General features: G+C 40.3%; 2 protein-coding genes across 2 annotated transcripts; both read left to right on the forward strand.

The window, feature by feature from the left end:
• Positions 1 to 5,172: 5,172 nt before the first annotated feature.
• On the forward strand, positions 5,173 to 17,860 carry LOC145456965 (uncharacterized). The gene is made up of 2 exons (XM_080335112.1): positions 5,173 to 5,216; positions 5,907 to 17,860. Exon 2 carries the CDS (start codon positions 5,909 to 5,911, stop codon positions 8,717 to 8,719), a length of 2,811 nt encoding a protein of 936 aa, XP_080191238.1. The 5' UTR covers positions 5,173 to 5,216; positions 5,907 to 5,908; the 3' UTR covers positions 8,720 to 17,860.
• On the forward strand, positions 17,860 to 18,380 carry LOC145456966 (uncharacterized). Its single transcript, XM_080335113.1, has 2 exons — positions 17,860 to 18,046; positions 18,136 to 18,380. Exons 1-2 carry the CDS (start codon positions 17,860 to 17,862, stop codon positions 18,321 to 18,323), a joined length of 375 nt encoding a protein of 124 aa, XP_080191239.1. The 3' UTR covers positions 18,324 to 18,380.
• The last annotated feature ends 4,948 nt before the right edge of the window (positions 18,381 to 23,328 follow it).

The following is a 23,328-nucleotide window of genomic DNA, read 5'->3' on the forward strand; positions in this document are numbered from 1 at the left end:
ATTCAAGAAGTCAGTAATGGAATCACGCTATCCGAATACGACAACCGAAAGATTGATGGATTTTGGTACGAATTTTAGTCAAAGCTGGTGATCCCACCAAGCATTTCATGCATGGGACTATTTCTATGAAAATTTATCAAGGACCAAGTTTCTTCTCGACAAAATGAAACTGAATGACGATGCTGAGTCCAGTCGAAGAGGATGAAAGTAAAGGTTGTGAAATTTGTGTGACATAAGACCTACGTCACATCATTGATGATCCCTCTATTATTGCACAACTTTGCCGAAGAGACTCTGTGAATGCCTGCATGATGGAGTGACTAGCGTAACTCCACAGTCAGATATCCAAATCACCGCTGGAATTTATCTCAGATGCACAAAACTCCGTAAAATCAGCGCAATGTCAATTTCATCGTTTAAGCTGTCAGTGAAATGATTTTTCACATTTGACATAATTTAACTGGATGATTTGTTACCGTAAGGCGGCTTCTATTTGCCACATTTTTGACACCCAGTATTTTCAAAACATGCAGTTCAACAAGCGGGATTCGCAGCCCATCTGCTTTCAGATGTAGGAGCACCTCTACGTACCAGATTGTCACCTACCCTCATTAAGCATTGAATTCTACAAGATAATAGTTACACACAAATATTTTCACTCTCATGCTACAAGATCCTTGTCAACGGGCAAATCTATAGTTATCTGCATCTAATAGTAACCTGGCTCGAAATCTATTGTCCACTCAGGGTCTCTCATTTGTAATTCACTGTCACAACGTATATCCGTGAACAGTCGTATGATGGATGTAGAAAATCTTCATCTTGTCGTCATATCATTACTGTTAACCTACTTGACCCTTACATTATTCTAATCATATATGTTTACGACTAGTTATACAATCAGATGAGACAGTGTACAACATGTTTGATATGGGTGTGGTCCGACAAGTTGAATGCGAAGGTCTCATCACTCATTCCTATCCTAGTGTTGCGCATGTGTAGGCTATATCTTCCATGTCATTATTGATGCTGCCTTATTTGTTATGTATTTCGGTTTGATGGAAATATAGACACTCCCTTACTCGGTGACTTATGACCATTGATTCGGTTCTCTAATCCTTGTTAGGCTCTCCCAGGTGAGACAAATTTGGTAAAATCGCATTTTATTGCTTCTTTCTTCATGATGATACAGAAAATAAATCACGAAATATGGCACAGAAAAACAGAAACACGTGGACTGTTGGTTGTGTCACAGTCAGATATACTTTGGCAGATTCCAACAGGTGGATAGTGACGAAATACTTCTACTTTTTCAAAGTACTCAAGTAACCTACTTGCAAGACTTACTAGCATGGTTATGATATTTGACTACTTCTAAACTCAGCCTTATTGGAAATCGCTACTTTTACTTGCGTTTGAGATGAAATTAACATCATTTCTACTTCAGTATCGGGTTTGTTTGCCTCCAAAATATGAATATTTGGCCAAGCCTTCCTCTTCATAAATGAAATGAAGGAGCCACGTGGTTGGAAATTGCAATGCAGATTTTACAATTTCCAAACCGCGGTGTTCTCCTCCGAGAGGGCCACGTGTGTTGTTGAAAGTGCCCATGCAATGTACTGAGGACTTTTGCTCATTTCTACATATTGAGACCTGAGAGTATAATCTGGTGTTTATTTTGAACTAGTGTTACAGTTTTTTTTTTTTTTACTACCACTGTTTTGCGTTTTGTTGTTTAATCTTTTGTTGAAGTGTTACAGACCGACAGTTGCATGATATAAATGTTCTAACGTTACGCCTTGACTACAGCTGACTTGAAGACTACACATCTTGATGTGGTCATATCGCTGTGTTTGTCTTTTTTACATATTTGTGTGAACAATCATCGTACGAATAAAGAATCTGTCTGTCTGTCTGCTCACAACGCACCAAATTTTCCTCCTTAAAGTTTCTTCTTCTTTGACTGGACTCATTAGCTTCATTGTGCCGAGCAAAACGTTCAATAAATTTGATCCTTGATAAACTTTCATAGAAATAGTCCCATGCGTGAAATGCTTCTGCGTTATCACCTGCTTCGACTGAAATTCACATCGACTTCCATCAATCTTCTGCTTGCCGCACTGGGACAGCTTGATTCCATTACAGACTTATTGAATGAAGATAGATGGTAGGCAGTAGTATTGTGGCTATTCTGAGCAATGCACTAGGTTCCAGAGTCTTATCACCAGTTGCCACTTGCTTCCTTGTCGTCACTCTCCTGTCCTCCATATCATTGTACATTATTCAGCAGATCTTGAATAAGATCAGCAGTGAGTAGTCTCAATCAAATCTGCCTGTCTAGGCCAAGTCGCAACAGTTGCAATTAGATTCAAACAAATAATCGTCTGTCAAGTAATAAAAATTCCTATTGTTATTAGATACGGCGTGATTCCATGTTAAGCAACATACCGGTATCTACAGAATTTGAAGGGATCGAGACCGCGTCAGCTGAAATGCGGATAGATTATTACACGTCCGAGTCATCACTTTCAATGCGACACCTTACACCAAGGAACTTCAATCTTGAGATACTGGAAATCCGCTTCGGGCAGCCGTATTTATTGACTTTAAAATTGTATTCGATTGCTCGTTTTCCTAGCACAGATTGTGTAGCATGGATCCATTTAGCTCGGTTAGTAACCATACGGAGCAGCTACTCGCTAAACATACCCCATGGATAGATATTACCATCCTAATGCTGAAATCTGCCTCCTGCTGCATAAGCGCCAAGCAAAACAACAACAGTGCCGTAGAGTATAATTGGAGCGTGACGTTACGTGATGCTCGCGAGTGTCGCATCTACGGTTTACCTTAGTTATCTATAGTCTAAGGGAATATTCTGGATATAGCTTTGATAGGGTACAGTTTGTCAATAGTAATTGGCCCACCGGACGTTCCCCCACTGTATTTACCGATCTTGTTGGGACAATATCTTATTCGTGCTACTACTGTGTCGTATTATAATTTGGATATAAGGAAATTCGATCAATTGGAACTTCAAGCAATATACTTTTCTACCGTACTTCAAGATGGCGTATACTTACATCGGGAAACTTTTAGGACTTTGCGGCGCTGTAAGTTCGAGGGAAGACAGCTTACACAGAATCACATAGGCAGTTCAGCGACCGCAACAGTAAATACAGCTAAAGGTCCGGTCGTGGAGTAAATACGATCAAAGGTCCGTTTGTGGAGTATTGGAATATACAGTGCAACGCCTGGAAGCGGAACTAAACAAAGGACAGGACGGCTATCGGTACATAAGGAAAGGACAATTCCATATTGTGTGGGTTGGTGCCGGTAATAGGACTTGCTTCATTTATACTAATATTGGAGAAAAGGACACACTTCTGTTGAAGAAAACACTAAGTTTGTGTACTCTGGTTTCATAATGACTCCTGGAAGAAATAAGAAGAAGTCTGGAAAGGCTTCAGGTGGTGGCCGAAATGGTACTAATTCAAGGAATTCTACTTTGGTGGGTGAAGATAACGTAGATTCGGATCCTAATAGAATCATGGCCGAGGATTACAAGCATGGCCACACCGTGATATCGGACAGGAGAACTAGAGGAACCTCCGCTTATATTGAAAACATGAAGCAAGAGTTTGACTTCCATGTCAAAGAGGTATTGCGACAGTGCAAATGTTTGAATGACATACTAGAGTCACGGGACGGTCGGGAATATGTTTCAAAAGCATATTTAGATATGCGAAAGAAGTTTGCTCTACTACAAGATTTTTGGATTGATCTTGAGCCTCGTCTTAGGCCAGAGGAATCGGAAGCAATTTCTTGTTCATTCAAGGATATACAAGATCGGGTAGAAGAGACTGGCTACAACGCAAAGGATTATTTGGATGAGTACAATGGCGAAACGAAGGCTAAGTTCTCTGAGCCCACTGCGAGACGAAATAGGCTTGTTGTACTAGAAGATTCAAACTCTCCTGATAGAGAGACTGCTCTGCTGCTTGAACAGAACCAACGAGACTACGAGCAGAAGATGAAGGACCTGTCGGCTCAGAATCAACGAGACATACAAAGGCTAATGGATAGAGGGCGGAAGTCGAAACCGAGTAGTGTACTGGATAACACCGAAAATGTAATGGATAGAGCTCCTAATAACGATGGTGCTCGTGGGATATATCATGTTAATGCAAATCTGGATCAGGTTTTGAAGGAATTGGCTGTTTCGAATGCTATGTTGGCACGATCCTGTGGTCTACCAGAAATTAAGGTTGGTGTTTTTGATGGCAATATTCTTGAATATTTAGCCTGGGAAACTTCGTTTGATGCATTGATTCAATCGAAGACATGCAATGTGCATGAGCTCTTGAACTATCTAGAGTCGCATCTATCTGGTGAGCCTAAGGAAATGATAAAGGGTTTACTGCTCTTGCAGAATAGAGATGCCTATGAAAGAGCACGTAAGAGATTGAAACCAGATACGGCAACGACAATGTAATTGGAAATGCATTTTTGAATCGACTATCCTCTTGGCCAAAAATCAATGTCAAAGATGGGATTGGTCTAAGAAAATTTGCAGACTTTTTGGATCAAATAGCGGCAGCTGAGCAGAAAATACCTGTGCTTGGTGTTTTGAACTATGCCATTGAGAGTAATAAAATCATTGGAAAACTACCGCAATTTCTGAGAGGTAAATGGCGGGATGAAGTTTACAAATGGCAAAGTAAATATATGGCGAGGCGTCATATCCACCATTGAAAGAAGTGGCAGGATTTGTCGATGTCTGTGCCGAAAAGATGAATATTCCAGAATTGGATGATCTGGATTCGCCAAATGACAAAGGGAAAATTGGCTCTCCTGAAGTAGTGAGCTATAAAGACTCTTACAAAGGAAAATTTAAGGTCACATCGTTCTCGACAGAATGTCAGGACGACACGAGTGCTACAAGGACAAAGTGTTATTTTTGTGAAGAACTACATCAAACTGATGATTGTGAAGGCTTTGGAAAGCTATCCCATATGGAGAAACGGGAATTTATAATGAAACGAGGACTATGTTTTGGTTGTGGCTCATCGCAAGACCACATGGCCAAGTTCTGCACAGCAAGAATAACTTGCAGGATATGTAAAAGGAGGCATATGACATCGCTGCATATAGAAACTGATGATAGGTGGACTCGAAATGTACGCAAGTGTGCTCCAAGGAAGGACAGAAGGGAGGTAAGCAAAATACTATGATCGTTCCGGTTTATGTGAGTACTGCTGCCAATCCATCCAAGAAGGTCAAATGTTATTGTGCGCTAGATGGTCAATGTAATCGGACTTTCATGGTTGATGATCTGAAGGAAAGTTTAGGACTGGAATCTGTCAATACTAAGTTGCAGATGTCCACATTGTACAAATCTGGTGCAGTCATTAACTCAAGCAGGATCACTGGAATTATAGTTTCAAGTATCGATGAAACTTCTTCTGTCACTATTCCTCAAGTGTACACAAGAGCAGAAATTCCAGTTGAAATTTCACAAATCCCCAAACCTCAGGTTGCAAGAGAGTGGGCTCATCTTCGGAGCATTGCGGATAAAATTATGCCCTACGACCCATCTATGAAGGTTGGAATATTAATTGGTGCTGATGTTCCCAACGCGTTACGTCCTCGTGAGATTGTAGCCGGTGGTGATTCGGATCCATATGGTCAACTATCTATGTTTGGTTGGGGAATTGTTGGTAATGTTTGTAAAGACTTGACGGGTGAATCACCTAGCGTGGTATCGCATCATACTATTGTGAGAGATGCACAAATGGAAGAAGGCTTTGAAACTTCAGAAGTTGTTGCTGACGGGAATACCGCCTTTGTATACATGTCAAAGGCGAAGGAAGTTATGTGTCCACAGAATATCAATCATTTGCTAGAAATGGATTTCATCGAACATAGGAATTTGGAAGCTTCTTTGTCGGTTGAGGACAAGCGTTTTATGGACATCCTCTCAAAAGGTGTTGCAAGGAGAGAGGATGGGCATTACGAATTCCCTCTGCCATTGAAATACGACAATGTTAGAGTGCCAAACAACAGAGCTTTGGCTGCGAAAAGAGCGGAGCAGGTCAAAAGAAGATTGAGTAAAAACCAGAATCTTCATGAGGAGTATAAGGATCAAATGAATCTGACTATTGAAAAGTATGCGGAAAAGGTTCCAGAAGACATACTTGATTTAAAGAATGGTCGTATCAACTACATAACTCATTCTCCTGTTTTTCATAACAAGAAAGGAAGTCTTCGTATTGTAAATGATATGAGTGCCAAGTACGGTGGTCTGTGCATTAATGACGTACTATTGAGTGGACCAAATTTGATGGACAATATGACGGGAATCTTGTTGAGATTCAGAAAGAACGAAGTAGCCATCATGGCGGACATTGAAAAAATGTTTTTTCAATTTTATGTCAATGAAAAGGATCGTGATATGCTGAGATTTCTGTGGTGGAAAGATGGAGATATTTCAAGGGAACTTTTAGAGTATCGTATGAAGGTATTTCCCTTTGGAAGTGTCTCATCGCCAGGCGCGGCCATGTATGGCATGAAGTTGGCCGCTGATGATGGAGAGCAAGAGTTCGGCTCCAAGGCTGCAGAATTTGTTCGATCCAATTTCTACGTGGATGATGGATTAACCTCGGTAGAAAATGTGGATGAAGCTGTTGAATTGGTGAAAAACAGCGTGGGTATATGTGGAAAGGCTGGATTGAGACTGCATAAATTTGTGTCGAACAAAATGCAAGTATTGGAATCGATTGATAAATCGGAAAGGGCGAAGGGATTGCAGGACATTGACTTCGATACTATGTCATCGTTGACAGAGAGGTCTTTGGGAATTTTATGGAATCCATCATTGGATGTGTTTCGGTTCCACAGGGAATTGGTGGATAAACCAGTAACAAGACGAACAATATTGAGTGTCGTATCGTCTATCTTTGATCCGATGGGTTTTCTAGCCCCTGTTCTGCTGGTTGGAAAGGTATTATTGCAAGAATTGTGCAAAATGAAACTTGATTGGGACACTGCGCTACCAGAAAGTTATGCTCGTAAATGGGAAGATTGGTTAAATGATTTGAACAATTTGGATAAAATTCAAATCAAAAGATGTGTGAAACCTGATGAATTCGGCACCGTTGAGGAAGTGGAGCTTCACCATTTTTCCGACGCATGTGAGTATGGATACGGGCAATGCTCATATCTCCGCTTGGTTGATGATAAAGGGAAAGTGCATTGCACTCTCATTATGTCAAAATCGAGAGTTGCACCCTTGAAGCAAGTGTCAATTCCTAGGATGGAACTGACTGCGGCTGTGGTATCAGCCAAGATGAGCAAATTTCTCAACACAGAGTTGCGGTATGAAAATTTAAAAGAGTATTTTTGGACTGACAGCAATGTTGTTTTGGGATATATAAATAACGTAGCGAGGCGATTTCATGTTTTCGTGGCAAACAGAGTTCAACTGATACATGATTTGACAGACTCTTCTGCATGGATGCATGTGGCAGGACATGATAATCCAAGTGACATTGCAAGCAGAGGTACGTCGCTGGAAAAACTTTTATCACTTTTGTTATGGTGGGATGGACCGCAATTCTTGTGGAAAGAGGGAAGATTTGAAATACCAAAGGACGCTCATCCATCAGGCGAAGCTGTGGATGACTTGGTAGATGTGGAAGTCAGAAAGGCTGTGTCACTCAGTACAACTTCCAATGAAAATTCGGGATCTAAATCTTGGAATACAAACTTGAAACAGTTTTCGTCGTGGTTCAAGGCAAAACGGGCTGTTGCAAACTGCCTGCAATTCAAAGACAGATTGAAGGGTTTGCCCATAAACAGTTCTCCCACTATTGAAAGGTTATCAGTGGCAGAAAGGATCATCTTGAAAGACTTACAGAGTGAATTCTTTCCTGATGACATGGAACGTCTTGATCCTGCATCAAAGTCGAAGAGTTCTTCTGTAAAGAAAGGCAGTCCTTTGTACAAACTAGATCCATTTGTGGACAGAGATGGCTTGATAAGAGTTGGCGGAAGAATCCGTAATAGCTCTTTGTCTTCTGAAGTCAAGAATCCAATTTTGCTGCCTCGGAAATCTCACGTAACGGACTTGATTATTCGCCATTTTCATGGAAAGGTCAATCATATGGGACGTGGAATCACGCACAATGAGATACGTCAACATGGATATTGGATTATAGGTGGTGTGAGTGCTGTCTCTCAGCACATCCACCAATGCATAACTTGTCGGAAATTACGGAAACCATTATCGGCACAAAAGATGTGCGAATTACCAGAGTCGAGAATGGCTGAGCAAGGTCCATTCACATTTTGCTCGTGCGATTTCTTCGGGCCATTTGAAATCAAAGAAAGGCGATCCGTATTGAAAAGGTACGGAGTTATTTTCTCTTGTTTGTCATCCAGAGCTATACACTTGGAGACAACAAACTCTATGGACTTGGATTCATTTATTAATGCACTGAGAAGATTTCTTGCAAGGAGAGGACCGATAAAATCACTGTTGAGTGATTGCGGAAGCAACATCATTTGGGGAAAGAATGCTTTCCAAAAGGCGATGGGTGGGATGAATCAGAAAAAGGTCAGAGATTATCTATTGTCTGAAAATTGTGATCTGATAGAATTCAACTTTCACGTGCCAAAAGCTAGTCAAGTAGTTATATTGTGGTCCCGTGATTCGTAAAATACCGGAAACAAGAATGTTGCATTTCGGAAGTCAGAAACGGTGCATTTTGAGCTAGCTAGTGGTCGAAAATCGGCCTATGGAGCTTCGAAAACGCGTCATTGTGCGCTTCTCGCGATCGATTTTGAAAACAGGTGTTTTAATGCGAAGTGACCTACATATTCTGGGGAGACAAATGACTATGGTATCCTGTCGACTGAATCACTACGCGAATTGCTTCCCGTCGAACAGGTTGGTCTAGAAGCAATCCGTGAGCGTAAAACAGGTGTTTGAATGTGTAGTGACCTACATTCCGCGGGACAAATGACTATGGTATCCTGTCCGCTATAGTGGATGTATCGTGAATTGTTCCCCGTGGAACAGATTGGTCTAGAAGCAATCGTGAGCGTACACAATACCAAATACAATCGCTCAGCGCAAAACTGACTCACTGTGTTAAGTATATCACGATTCACAGATGACACGGAAATATGCACCAACCATTGTGTATTGCGAAACAGTAGACACACATATATATCATTCTTGTAACTCTAGAATTCGAGTTAACTGGTCAATCTTTAATCTTCCATCGTGGTTTTTGACGCGCGTTAGTGCATATTTTTTCCCTTTGGTTAAACCCGGCGAGGTCCATTGATCGAGTTTGACAGTTCCGGTGTCGTCGCTTAACGTAAAACTATGTAGTTTGAGGTCTTCGCCATTGACAGGGATGGATTTTTCCTCGTGATCGACACATATCGCATTGATTGAAATATATTTTTCGCTGCCAATAGTGTTACAGCTTACTACGGGATATTCGTCTGGGGTGTGTTTTGATCTGCCGTGAATAGTAACAGACGAACTTCGACCAAGTAGCAAAGTAGGATCCCCCGTGAACTTATCGAGTCGAGCCCAGGCTGTTTTGATGAGTAGTCGCTTCCGTTTCCTAAAAGCTTTTTCGATGGGTTTGAACAGTTCTTGGTTGAAACAAGTGAAGGGTATAGTATTGTTCTCGTTGTCTATAAATACACCTTTCAGGTAACTACTAACGAGCCCCTTTTTCGGGGAGGAAACAAACTTTACTGCAAGCCGCAGGTCCGATGATTTTCCAATGGTCAATCCTTGTATACTCTCCATTGCCATGATGTCCAGATAATGATCATTGTCCCGGGTTACTCGTATTTTATAGACCTAGTCACGTGACCATAAACGCGTAGTTACTTGGTTTAGAAGTTTGATGAATCGGCTGAACAGACTTGGTTTGAAATAATCCTTGCAGGAATTCTGTAAATAAAATCACAGTGATAGTTTTATGATTGTGCAGTCTGAAATTCAGCATACCCAATCATTTGTCAGTGAGATAAAGTGTGTATTCAAGAATTTCGATGATGCATCTGTGTACAATGAGATAGTATGAACATCACTTTTCATAGCTGCGATCGCTACAATGCACATAACACCATTCCAGTCCACACCGTATCCCAGAATCGCGTTGGTTAGTGATGTGAAATCACATTTTTCGATGCTCTCAACAATTTGATCAGATATGTATAAATCAACGATATCGTGAACCAACTGTTCTGTTTCGCTCAAATCAGGGACAGGTAAATGGTGATGGTGAAGTAGATAATTTTCTATAACCACTCGGGTATAAGTTGAGTCCATATTGTGTAGTTACTGACAATAAAAACTGTAAAAATTCCGGTAATTAAGTGATCGTACATCGGAAATTAGAATGAATAAAAGGTTGTTATAATAAACAGAGTAACACGATATGAAATAGGAAGAAGGTCCACGTGGCGGGAAAGAGGAAGTAGTTCTGAATAAATAGGTCCTCAGTAAACTGGTAAATCCCACTCGTTCATACCGAATATCATCCGTTGATCAGTATACCTCGATTTTAATTTGTGTTAATCATGGCCCAGGCTCAGTTGAACAGATTTAATACCCTCGGGTATGAACCTAATTCTTTTGAGTTGCAATTTGAAGAAGATGCGGATATTTTGGAGGCTCTCCTACCCGAAGACCTCGTTACTCCAACGACAGAGGTCGTTGAGTGTGATTCCACGACACCTATCGAAAACCAACCGCCTCACCGTGACATCACATTACAGGCATGGCTGGAATCGCGTGGTTCGAACCAAGTTGCGGTTGACAACCCGACAACCTCGGGTTCGAACTTACCCCTTCCAGATGAACCGACAACTTCAGTTGTGTTACCAGTTGAGAAACCGTCAACTCCTCGTAAGATTTTTCCAAAATCTAGAGTTCGATCCGCGGTACCATCTGACAAACCGACGACCTCTCGAAGGTTATTTTCTGGCCTACCAAAACCACAGATCCCAATCGAGAAACCATCAAGTTCTAGAAAGCGAGATGTACCCACAACCTCGCAACAAACCAGTGCACCTCCGTGTAAAAAGATATGTCTCTCTAAATCGAAACAAAAAACTTTGGTTCTTAACCAGGAGAAACTTAGCGAGGGTGAAGATCGGCCGAAGACATCGCGAGGGAGACGACAAGAGGAGAAGATATGTCTGTACACCGCGAACAAAATTCGAGACCATCTCAAGACTCTTGAAGTGGTCAGACCACACTTAGGCGTGATTCTAGGTTTAATTGATTCCCTTACAGAAAAGAAGAAACCTTCCCTGCAGAAAATCATTCTTGAAATAAAAAAGCTATTGGCTTCGGCTATTGAACGCAGTGATCTTGATCAGATACAAAACCAACTGAACGAGGCAACCAACCAATTCCTGAACCAGCTCTTAATAATTAGAACCACCTTGAAATATAATTTGTGATTCAGTGTAATGTATTTATTGTGTGAATGTGAATGTTCATGTGCTGTGTACGAAATTACAGATAATAGGCTTACAAACGATCGGAAAATCGTGAACACTAGATGGTGCTCGCACTAGATTAATCTCGACGCAGTCAAATCGGTCTTTTCCACCTGGACGCCGCAGCGAGAGGATGTTAAATCTGCGCTCGTGAATATATTACCAATCCACGTGTAAGTATACACTGATCTTATTCAATAAACCAAAGTTTGTGTTAACGTGATGCTTTCTTGCTTCATCGAAACAGAGAAAGAGAAGAATCAAGTCAAATCATCGAACTTATTGCATCGGTGAGTTCTCTGTTTTTTACTACCTCAAGTTGGTGAACATAATTTGAGGAAGGTTGTTTCTTTGCTTACCAGGTGAAAAAGAACTCAAGATTTCAAGAAAAAATATAAGTAAGTATTACTATCTCGTTAATTTCTAGAATACAGAGTGTGAAATTGAAATCGAATACAATGTTACAGATGAGCCGTCGCAGAAGACACCGTATCCGTGAGGAAGATGAATTTCCACCAGGAATTGGTGATGAACGTCAAGAAATTTTAACACAGAACTGGCAAGCCATAAAATCGTATGTAGCAAACATAGGCAGATCTCGAGTGGTGTACAATATTCGGATTATAAATCGTCAACTCTCGGCTGTTCGCGAGGACATCGAAGCGATATTCTTCTCTGAATCATATAGATTTAAAGTCAACTATTCATATGGCTGTATCCTATACCACACCGAGACTCTGAGATATCGTTATTTTCATGCATCGTCAAATATCGATCGTGTTCTGGATATGCCATTGGCTATTTCGTCATTGATACAGTTTGAAAAATTTGTAGAATCCATTAAATTGGAAACTGCATTTGATGTATTGCGTAAAGCCCGACCTGATACTAAATCACAACCTGTTTGTCTAACAAATATACAGTTTTACATATTCCCTAGTGATCAGTTATTGATAGGGTGTGCTGATGTTAAACTTCCTCTGTGGCTTACAAAATCGAAATGTGTCTTGACACTACTTTACGATAAAAATCGTAATCGGTATAATGATAATCTGTGTGTATTTTGTTGCATTGGACACTCACTCGATCGTGATGCGAAATCACTGGCTCAACAGTATACCCAGGTTTATGGTGTGAACGTTGTTGGTGGTGTAACTTTTGAGATGTTACCTGACATCGAGACATTGTTTGATGTAGCTATATCTGTCTATCGTAAGACCGATGGTAAAGCTATTGCTGTCCGACGTAGTACTTATGTAGCCACTCCTGTTTATTTACACCTCGAAAATTCTCATGCTTGCTTGATAACTCAGATCAATCGATACCTCGAAAGCTATCATTGTGAATCTTGTGGAAAATTTTTCGATATTGCAACCCATCTGACCAGGCACAACTGCATCACTGAACCTGTCGAGATATTTCCCGGCGGGATATATAGACCACCTTTGACGGTATTTGAACGAATGGAGATTGAAGGCGTAATTGTCCCAAATCATTTACGTTTTTTCAAATATCGGATTGCCTTCGATATCGAGAGTATGTTTCAACAATGTGATTTTGATCCCTCAGCTAAAACGACTTACGAGTGGAAGCATATTCCAATTTCGGTTAGTATATCATCAAATGTAGACGGGTATTTGGAACCACAGGTAATTGTTTCGAATGGTGACCCAATTCAGTTGTGTGAAGAGATGGTAGAGATTTTTCATACAATTCAGAGTCAATCCTTCAGTCTGTTGCTAGTTGAATACCGTCAATATCTCGATTTGTTTGAATCTAAAATCACAGAGATGAAAGTATTAGACCCCTCGGACAAGCCTTTACCATTGGAACGTTTACAAGATGAATTCATGTGCTATCTAAGGCAAATACCAGTTATATCTTTTAATGGTGGTAGATACGATTTGAACTGTCTTAAGGTATACTTGCTGCGTTTTTTCGTTGATGAAAACTTGAATGTTTTGAAGCGTGGTAACACATTTCTCTCGCTAACTACGAACAGGCTTCGTTTCCTCGATATCGTCAATTACTTGGCACCTGGTTTTTCTTATGAAAAATATCTGAAAGCGTTCAAATGTAGTGGTGGAAAGGGTCATTTTCCATATGAATTTCTGACTAGTATTGAACTGTTGGATTACCCTATGCTCCCGAATCATCAGTCATTTTATAGCTCGATAAAACGTTGTAATATATCGAAAGCTGATTATGAAAACTGCCTCAAGGTTTGGAATGATCATAATATGACATCGCTTCGTGACTATCTAAAATGGTACAATGCAATTGACACGCACTACTTCATTGAAGGGCTAGAAAAGCAATTCGACTCTTTCAAGTCTCAATTTAATGTGGATATATTTAAAGAAGCTGTCTCGCTGCCGGGTGTGGTTTCGAGGCATATATTCAATTCCATTCCAAGGTACTTTACCTTGTTCAGTGAAAAGCATAAAGATCTAGCTTTACTTTTTCGTGAAAATCTTGTCGGTGGCCCTTCAATCATCTTTAATCGGTATCAAAAAAGGGGGGAAACTCGGATAAAACAACTTTTCTATGGTAAAGATGCGGAAATAACACAGTATATAACAGGTATGGACTGCAATTCGATGTACTTGAAAGCAGTATCGATTGCGTCACCCGCAGGCTATCCCATTCATTGGAAAAGCCTTGATAACGAGTGTTCTAAATTTAAACCGGTTAAGACTGCTCCTACCTTTGGTCATAAAGCACATGAATGGATACAGTACTATTCTCATGTTCATGGTGTACATGTCCACCATGCTTTCAACGGGTCTGAAGTAAGAATAGGATCCAAGGGGTACCCTGCAGATGGCTTCTACCGTGACTCATCAGGTCGAGGCGTTGTGTTATCATTTCTGGGATGTTTCTACCATTCTCACAGTAAATGTCGCTTTTCGTATGACGACCCGACGCGTCGAGAACGAACAGAACGTGTACATTCATATTACAGAAGCCTAGGGCATCGTGTTATCACGATGTGGGAGTGTCACTGGGATATCTCTAAACGTGAAAACTCCGAAATCGCTCAATTTATAAACAGTGTTCGACCTCGATTGATTCGGAACAAGTCACTAACAGCTCATAAGTTGATTGAAATGGTATTAGATGGAACGTTCTTTGGGGCTTTGCTGGTTGATATTTACACTCCTTCCCATTTGAAAAGATATTTTTCTGAACTGTGTCCAATATTCAAAAACACCCTTGTCTCACGTAACGACTTGAAAGGTCACATGAAGCAATTTGCTATTGATCACAACTAGGGTTGGATTATCCGGATAGCGGTTAACCGGTTAACCGGTTAACCACAGGTATTTTTATTATCCGATATCCGGATATAAATCTGCCGGTTAACCGGATAAAATAGTATCGTTAATAATGCGTTTTACACTTTTAGGAAGCTTCAATAAGCTGTATTATCAGTGTTGCGCGCGGCCAATTAGCGAGAAGCGTGTCGCCAATTAGCATGTCTTCAATGCGTCATTGTAACGCGACGCAATCTCCCGCTGAGAAGATCGCCAAATTAGGTCATTGATTGCCGCGAACTCGGCTATCGTTGCTGGCCTGATTTTTCGAGTCTTCAACAAGCCTATAGTTCCGCTGGCAGAATCACATCTGCAATAGGCTCCGTGGACATTATACCATCACTGGCCTACATAATCGCATCTGCATTGGCTTGGTGCTCACGATATTATCGCTGGCCTACACAATCGCATCTGCAATAGGCATGGTACGAACGATATCATCGCTGGCGTAACCATCGAGTCTCAGGCCTGGCATGCGTTGGCTCCTATCTCTTGGTGGCATGTAGACAATATGCCGCTAAAACTATTATAATCACTTGATCAGTGATTGTGATGAACGAGTGACATAGCGAAACTGGATGACATCGAATGTTCGCATTTCGGAAACATGTACGTGCGTGCAAGCGTAATTGATTTCCGCTGATACTAAATTGGGAAAAAATCGAAACCCCCTCGTTTTATTTAAAACACCCCTCATTTTATTTAAAACCATCCCCTTATTTTTCGGCTGGCTACGGGGCTGATCATGTGAATTTCTCATAGAGGAATTAAAGCGAGCTATCATGTCGGCCTGAATTCCAGTATCAGCTACTCGTCCTTCCAGTACTGGACACCTAAACAGAAGAATGGGCAAAAAGGAAGCGCTGCTTACTATATTCAGCCCATTTTGTGGAAGCAGAAAAGGCATTTAATACGTGTGAACTCTTTGTTACAAAACTCCGGTCCCGGCTACAGGATGCCACTATTGATGCAGTGTGCTTTATAAGGAGGGAGCTGCAGAAGCAGTGAACATTAAATTTGCGTGATTTTTCTCGTATTCGCTAATACTGCGCGTGTACGTATAGATCTACAATAACACTGTGTAATGATTTTGCGATCCATTTTTCATGCAGACCCCGTGAAATCGATTATGTCACTTAGCATTCATTATCCGGTTAACCGGTTAGCTAAAATTCCAAATATACGGATATATCCGTTATCCGGATAGTGAAAATTATTGATATCCGAACTAACCCTAATCACAACCTATTACCAACACCAACACGTATGTTGGTTGCATCGTACTATGGCCAGAGAATTCTTTTGTCATCGTCATTGATAAAATGGTATATAGAACATGGTCTAATTGTTTCACGGGTATACGAGGCAATTGAGTTTACAAAATCAACTTGTTTTGATGGTTTCGCAAAAACTATCTCTGACGCGAGACGCCTAGGGGACCGCGACCAAGACAAAGAAATTATTGCCTTGACTCATAAACTTTCTGGGAATGTGATATATGGGAAGATGATAATGAACCCCCTCAAATTTAAACGAACCAGTTTTTGTGATAAAAGCCAATTGCGGAGACATGTCAATGATCCGTTTTTTGTGAATGTAGAAGAGTTGAGCTCTAATTTATACGAAGTAACCAAAAGGCCTAAAAAAATAAAATGGAATACTTGCAGTCATGTCGGATGGTTCGTCTATCAATACGCGAAGGAGCAATTACTATCGTTTTTTTATGACTGTCTCTGTACGTACTTTGACGACAGGAAATGGACATCAGCAATGTGCGATACTGACTCGATCTATATCGGGCATTCAGCGTCTTTCGATGATATGCTAATCCCAGAAAAAAGATCTGAATTTTATCTGAATTATGAAAAATGGTTCCCACGCTATTTTTGTGACGAACATAGAAATGAGTTCCTGTCCAACCCAACCTCATTCGATAGAACAAGGCAATGCTGTAAAGATGTTTATGCATACTTTCTACGGCAACCGGGTTTGTACAAGGTCGAATATGAGGACGGTACTGCATTTTGTGGCCTGCAATCAAAAAATTACTTTTGCGATGGTCCAAAACAAAAGTATGCCTCGAAAGGTCTTCAGAAATCTGGTCAAGTAAATTTTGAAACATTCCTTGAAGTATTGACATCTCAAAAACCTATGGAGGGTCATAATAGAGGTTTCAGAGTTCATAATAATGGTATTTACACGTACCAGCAGCATCGCGATACCTTGTCTTATTTTTACGCCAAGCGTCATGTTCTGGACGATGGCGTCACCACTATTCCGTTGAATGTGTAATGTGTAGTTGCTTTTGTATATTTCTGATCATGTTTTTTCTTGTTTTTCACAGATGAATAGTGCAAGTTCTTTCATCAAATCTGTTTTAATAGAGTTAGATTTGGATACTTTGCATAAGCAAACCATTGGCTTGGAACAGGATTTAACGCAACACTCTATTGTCGGGACCCAGGACGAACCACTCACCGGTACGATATCCGACCGTCATTACAGAGAGCGTCTGAATCAGCTCGAGCAAAGATGGAACTCTATTCGTGAAATATGCATGGAAGCGCTACTACAACTCCGATTCCCACACCGCAAGCTACCGAGTGATCACCAAGACATTTTCAATCGAGCCAAGCTGACGAATTATGTCGTTTTGGGTAAAACCAGGACTTGGATTCCACTTTTCGATAGGGAGGAAAAAAGAGCCAACTTCAAGAATTGTATGCGTGGGCGTTCGCTGCAGTTCTTTCTCGATGACCATCGTGCCGCCAACTCTCGAAAACGATCTCATTCAGATTCGGAAAGCAGTGATGCTGGAACACAACCTTCTGAATTGAGAAATGATGGCTTCCCCGATAACTATAACTGTGCCGATCCGAATTTGTGATATTTTGCTGTTTAGTGATAATGCTTATCAATTTTAAGTGTTCAAATGTAATATCTGATCGGGTTAAAGACAGTTTTGTGCTCGGATGATTAATGTATTTGTGTTTTTGTTTTACAGATGGCTACTAACTACTTAAAATCTATACTGCAACATTCCAACCTGGATCAACTACACAACAAGACACTGCGCCGTTATCACGATCGCATTCAAGTCGTCGACATGTATTTGAGACATGATATGTCGAATGAATTCTACAATCAATGCATTTCAAGCCAACGCGATGATTTAGAACAATGCTCGCAAGGTGAGATAGCATGTATGATCTTGTGTTCTCATGGTAGACATTTTCACAAATCACTTTCTGACACAACTCTAATACCATCTCATATCTAGACTGGGAACAACTACTCGACGACCTTCAAAAAGCCTTCGTGACCTTGCAGCTACCCCTGACGAAATTACAAGCCAATGACGAGGACTTTGTGACACGCGGCAAACTACTGAATCGAACTTTGCTTGGGCTATACATCCCACTTGAAGATGAATACAACAGTGGGTTTTCCCAGTCTGCAGACTCGTGATATATATATATATAAATACATTCGTTTTTTCGAGTTTTAATAAACAGCAACATGGAATTGAAGCATCCTTTCTCATTCATCCTATCCGGACCATCTCGTAGTGGTAAAACTACTTTCGTAACTAAACTGATCAAGAATGCAGCCTCAATGATCAAACCTAATATTTCTAGAATCGTGTACTGTTACAATAATTATCAGAGTATTTTTGAGACCATGCCACAGGTTGAATTTTACAATGGGTTGGAGATTTTGGAAGATCTTAAATCAAGTAATGAGGATGTATTGATAATAGTTGATGATTTTATGACTCAGACAGAAAAATTGGTAGAATACTTTATACGTATAAGTCATCATAACCGAAAGTCAATAATTTTCTGCACGCAGAATTTTCATCATCAGGGCAAAGGGGCTCGAGATCTAAGTCTATCATCTATGTATGTCTGCCTGTTTAAAAATCCCAGAGATCAGAACCAAATATCCGTCTTGGGGCGTCAGATGTACCCAAAGTCTAAGTTTCTAACAGAATGTTATAGAGACGCTGTCAAGAGGGCTCATTCGTATTTGTTCCTGGATCTCACGCAAGAGTGCCCCGATGATAGACGGGTCATGACCAATATATTTCCAGGTGAAACATTGACTATTTACACTCAACCACTATAAATACCGGGGTGTACGCTGTTCTGGTTTCAAAATGACACGAATCCCCCGACGAACACGAGACCATTTGCCGACGTTAGCATTCTTGCACCAAGCTAAACCAGCGATACGCAAAGAAATTTTATCTGGGGCTAGTGAAGGTCTAATACGTTGTATTTGTGAGTGCGCAAAGAATTTATTAAACGGAAATATACCACTGTCACCGTCTCAGAAGAAACGATTGTGTTGCCATAGAAACATCTTGAGGAAGCTTACCAACAAAGACGTTTCATTTCGACGTAAAAAGAATCTTGTTGTGAATCAACATGGTGGTATGTTTATGTCTCTAATATCAAGTATACTTCCAATGGTTACAGGATTACTAGGGAATTTATTTAAGAAATGACACATTTTAAGAAAATTTACGTCACGCCGAATCCAATCAACCATGTCGACATTCAAAAACTGAATTCAGACATCGATAGACGTATATATGAAATATTACAAATGAATATTCCGCGGGATCAAAAATTGGCGTTATATAACGACGCGCTGAATCGGTTCCAGAGCAGACACGATGTTCTGAATCAACCAATGAAAATCGATGTAGCAGATCAACCGAATCTGTTTTCTAATGCTGAATTGGAGGCGTTACGACATATGATAAAAATCAAACCTGAATCTTCAAAGATCCCCGTACCGAACCAGTCACCTGCTAGACCCAGAACTAAAATCCCTTCGCCGCATGTCACAACGAAAAGGGGACGGTCTATCAAGACACCGTCGCGATTCAAATGGAGCGTTTACTGAATATTTCGCTCCGGATCGACCCGGTAGCTATCGTGGTGCGTATGTATTCGGTAGGGGACGCAATAGAGCTGCGGTAAAGGACTTTCTTAGGCGACGCGAGGCCTATACCAGACACTTCCCTGTGCGACAAAAGTTTCAACGTCCAAAAGTAATTACATCGGGTTTAGGTGTCCAATATCAAGCTGACCTCATGCACATGGAAAACCTAGCAACGGAAAATGATGGTTTCAAATACATCTTATGGGTTGTGGACATATTCAGTAAATTTCTATATCTTTTCCCGCTTCGAGATAAATCTGCAAAGGGTGTTATTCGATGTTTCAAAGAAATCTTTACCAAAATTAAACCCCACATCATTCAGAGCGATCAGGGAACTGAGTTTACAAACCGCTCCTTCCAGAGTTTTTTAAAACAGAACGGAGTAAAACACTTTTTCACGCATAGCCAATTGAAGGCGTCTATAGCCGAGCGTACCATCAGAAGTGTGAAGCAAATACTATTCCGGTACTTTACACATAATAAAACGTTAAATTACGTCAATGTTTTATCGGAAATATGTCTAGGATTTAACTCAACTTACCATACCAGTTTAGGCCGCGCCCCGGTTGATGTTAATTTTTCAAATCAAGAAGATGTCTTTCATCGATTATACGGTGATATCACACCAAAGCAACCAACACTATCGGTTGGTACCCCTGTGCGGATTTCAAAAACACGACAACGATTCGTAAAATCAGCATTGGCTGGTTGGAGCGAAGAAATATTTTTCATTTCGAAATGTTTTTCTGGGGACCCGGTCAGTTATCAACTGAAAGATTATGGAAACGAAATTATATCTGGCCGCTTTCAACGCGAGGAAATTCAACCTGTAATTATTGATAATGACATTTTCAATGTCGAAAAGATTCTGTCTACACGTAAGAAGGCTGGAAAAACCGAGTACCTGGTCAAATGGTCTGGATACCCCGAAAAATTTAATTCGTGGGTTTCGGATTACTATATAAAGCCTTGAGTAATGTTTTATATTGTAAATATGGATTCCCAGTCCACGACAAGTCGCGTTACTGAATTCAAGCTTGAAATAAAAAATCAGTGTGTATTTGTCGTACAAATTTTTATGTTAGTCGGAATAATCATTTTTTCATTATATCAAATTTCTGTGAATCCCGATCGCGAAATATATTTAACGCTGTTATCGAGCTGTCTAGGATATTTACTCCCACAACCATCTCCACATCGTGTGCGCTGAGAATACAATAAAATGCTGTTAACTTTACCGTCCAATGCTAGTATGTCAATTTTTGAAAATACACCGTCAAATTTTGAAACAGAACTCTACAGCGAATTAGAAATGCCACAACACCTTGTCGGTCTTTCTGAGATAAGTTTTGAAAACAATTTTCAACCCCGGATTGAAGTGGCAAGAAATGCTATAGGGTTCAGATTTGGTGATGAAAATTCAGGTGTCAAGCAATATTATATTCCAGAAGGGTCCTATCACAATGTCGCGGAAATGTTAGAAGCTTTTGAAAAATACTACATGGGTGAAATATTCATCATTCAAGGATATGACGAGTTTAGAATCGCTTTTCGATATTTACCATCACACAGAGTTAGACACACGCGAAGTATATCGTCAAATAATAACATCGGGGGTATGATTACAAGACCGAAAGACCATAACACCGAGAAATCAATAGAGACTTACGGGTTGTCACCTATTGGTCCCGTATTGAGCAAATTAGCTTTTAAGCGCGTATATGCCCCGCATTCCACTATGCCGATAGAATTCATATTTTCCTCTGTTGTGAAACTAGATCCCATCGATCAAATTTATGTATATTCTGATTTGATTCAACCACGACCGCATGGTAATCAGTTACAGCCACTCTTACGAGTCATCACAGTGACATGTGAACCAAACCAGAATCAAACTAGTGTCTTTCATAAACCATATTATTTTCAGTTGGCGAAAAACAAATTTCGAAGAATACGTGTGTATTTACGTGATAAATTCGGTAATCCAATTAAATTTCAAAAAGGACCTGTCACTGTCAGTCTTTTATTCCGCCGAAAAGCTGTGGACTCGATATGACATACGTCACAATTTCTGGAGATCACGCGGAATTCTCAGTCGATCTTACCAAAACTATCATTTGCAATGAAATCTCACTTATGGACATAAGCTTTAATGTTGAGTTGAACAATCAAATTATAATTGAACGCGATGAAAAACTTTGGGAGTATCGTAATTCTCAACAATTACTAGATACATACCTTGCCCCTATTGGAAATTATGCTACCCCGAAACATTTGATGTATAGGATTTTATCTGAAAGATTTCCGTATAATGCTGTTTATAACATAGAGAAAATCAGTGGAGAACTATTCCGAATTCTAACCCCGATACATATTACAATCCACCCCGGCAGTATTCTAGAAAAATATTTCAATGTTACACGCGACCTAACATCACGGATATGTAATTCCACATTAATCAGGTGTAAACCGGTGCCCACTGAGATAAGATATCTTTTTGTTTATTGTGACTCAGTCAAGCATCGTCACGTGGGTGATTATATGAGTCAACTGCTTCGCGTTATTCAAATCAAAACCACTCCACGTTACCACGAAGAGATCATTTATGAGAAACCGATATATTTTCCAGTATCAACAAATCACATCCAGAATATAAAAATCTCCATTCGAGACCAATTTGGTCAGTTGATCGAGGGTATACACACTACGTTGACACTTCATTTACGATGATTTTAACACTGACCAATTCTAGGAATGGTATAGGTTTCGAACACTGGCTGTCCACTGTTAACGAAATCTCTACGAGATACCGTGAGATAGCGCTTATGGAGATGAATATGACATTGACCAAACCTATAACAGGACGATATTTGTTTGTCTATTGTAATATTATCAATCCACGAATGGTCGGGGACACATTTGCTAATTTACTCCGTGTCATCCCGTTACAAAATAACACCATGTCACAAAATTGGATATCGACGAATCCATATTATTTTCCGATATCGCAAGATGTAATACACTCCGTTTGTATTTCATTGAGAAATGAATTCGGTGACCCTATAAATATAGACAACCAATCATTGCAAGTCACATTTAACATTAGGAAACAATTATGAAAGTTGCCTACACCTGCGACCATCACTCGGTATACAACCATTATAATCAAACAGGGAATGGATTTGGATATTTCGCTGGTGGCCACCAAACAGGGTCTGGTATTGGTAGCTTGTTTAAAACTCTTGGTCGTTTCGTGACCCCTGTTGTGAAATACGCTGGCGGACAATTGTTACGTACCGGGGGTGAGATAGCCAGAGATCTTTTGAATGGACACTCCATCAAGTCCAGTGCCCTCAAAAGAAGTAAGCAAGCTGGGACTCGCGTTATTGATCGAATTTTGAAACCCAACAATGGTATAAAAAGAAAGAAAAATACTAAATCAAACATTTCTAAGAAGCGACGCCGCAAAGAGAAGGACATCTTCGATTAACATGATGATGCATGAAGATTCACACGAATG

Source organism: Botryllus schlosseri, chromosome 15 (genome assembly GCF_051294905.1).
Source record: "Botryllus schlosseri isolate E-star chromosome 15, Bs_hap1, whole genome shotgun sequence".
Classification (NCBI taxonomy): domain Eukaryota; kingdom Metazoa; phylum Chordata; class Ascidiacea; order Stolidobranchia; family Styelidae; genus Botryllus; species Botryllus schlosseri.

What these genes read in the sequence shown, in the direction of transcription:
- LOC145456965 (XM_080335112.1), top strand. Translation starts at nt 5,909, where the DNA reads ATGGATTTCATCGAACATAGGAATTTGGAAGCTTCTTTGTCGGTTGAG.
- LOC145456966 (XM_080335113.1), top strand. Translation starts at nt 17,860, where the DNA reads ATGGCTACTAACTACTTAAAATCTATACTGCAACATTCCAACCTGGAT. An exon ending in TTTAGAACAATGCTCGCAAG is followed by an intron (nt 18,047 to 18,135) that starts GTGAGATAGCAT and finishes TCTCATATCTAG; the next exon opens with ACTGGGAACAACTACTCGAC.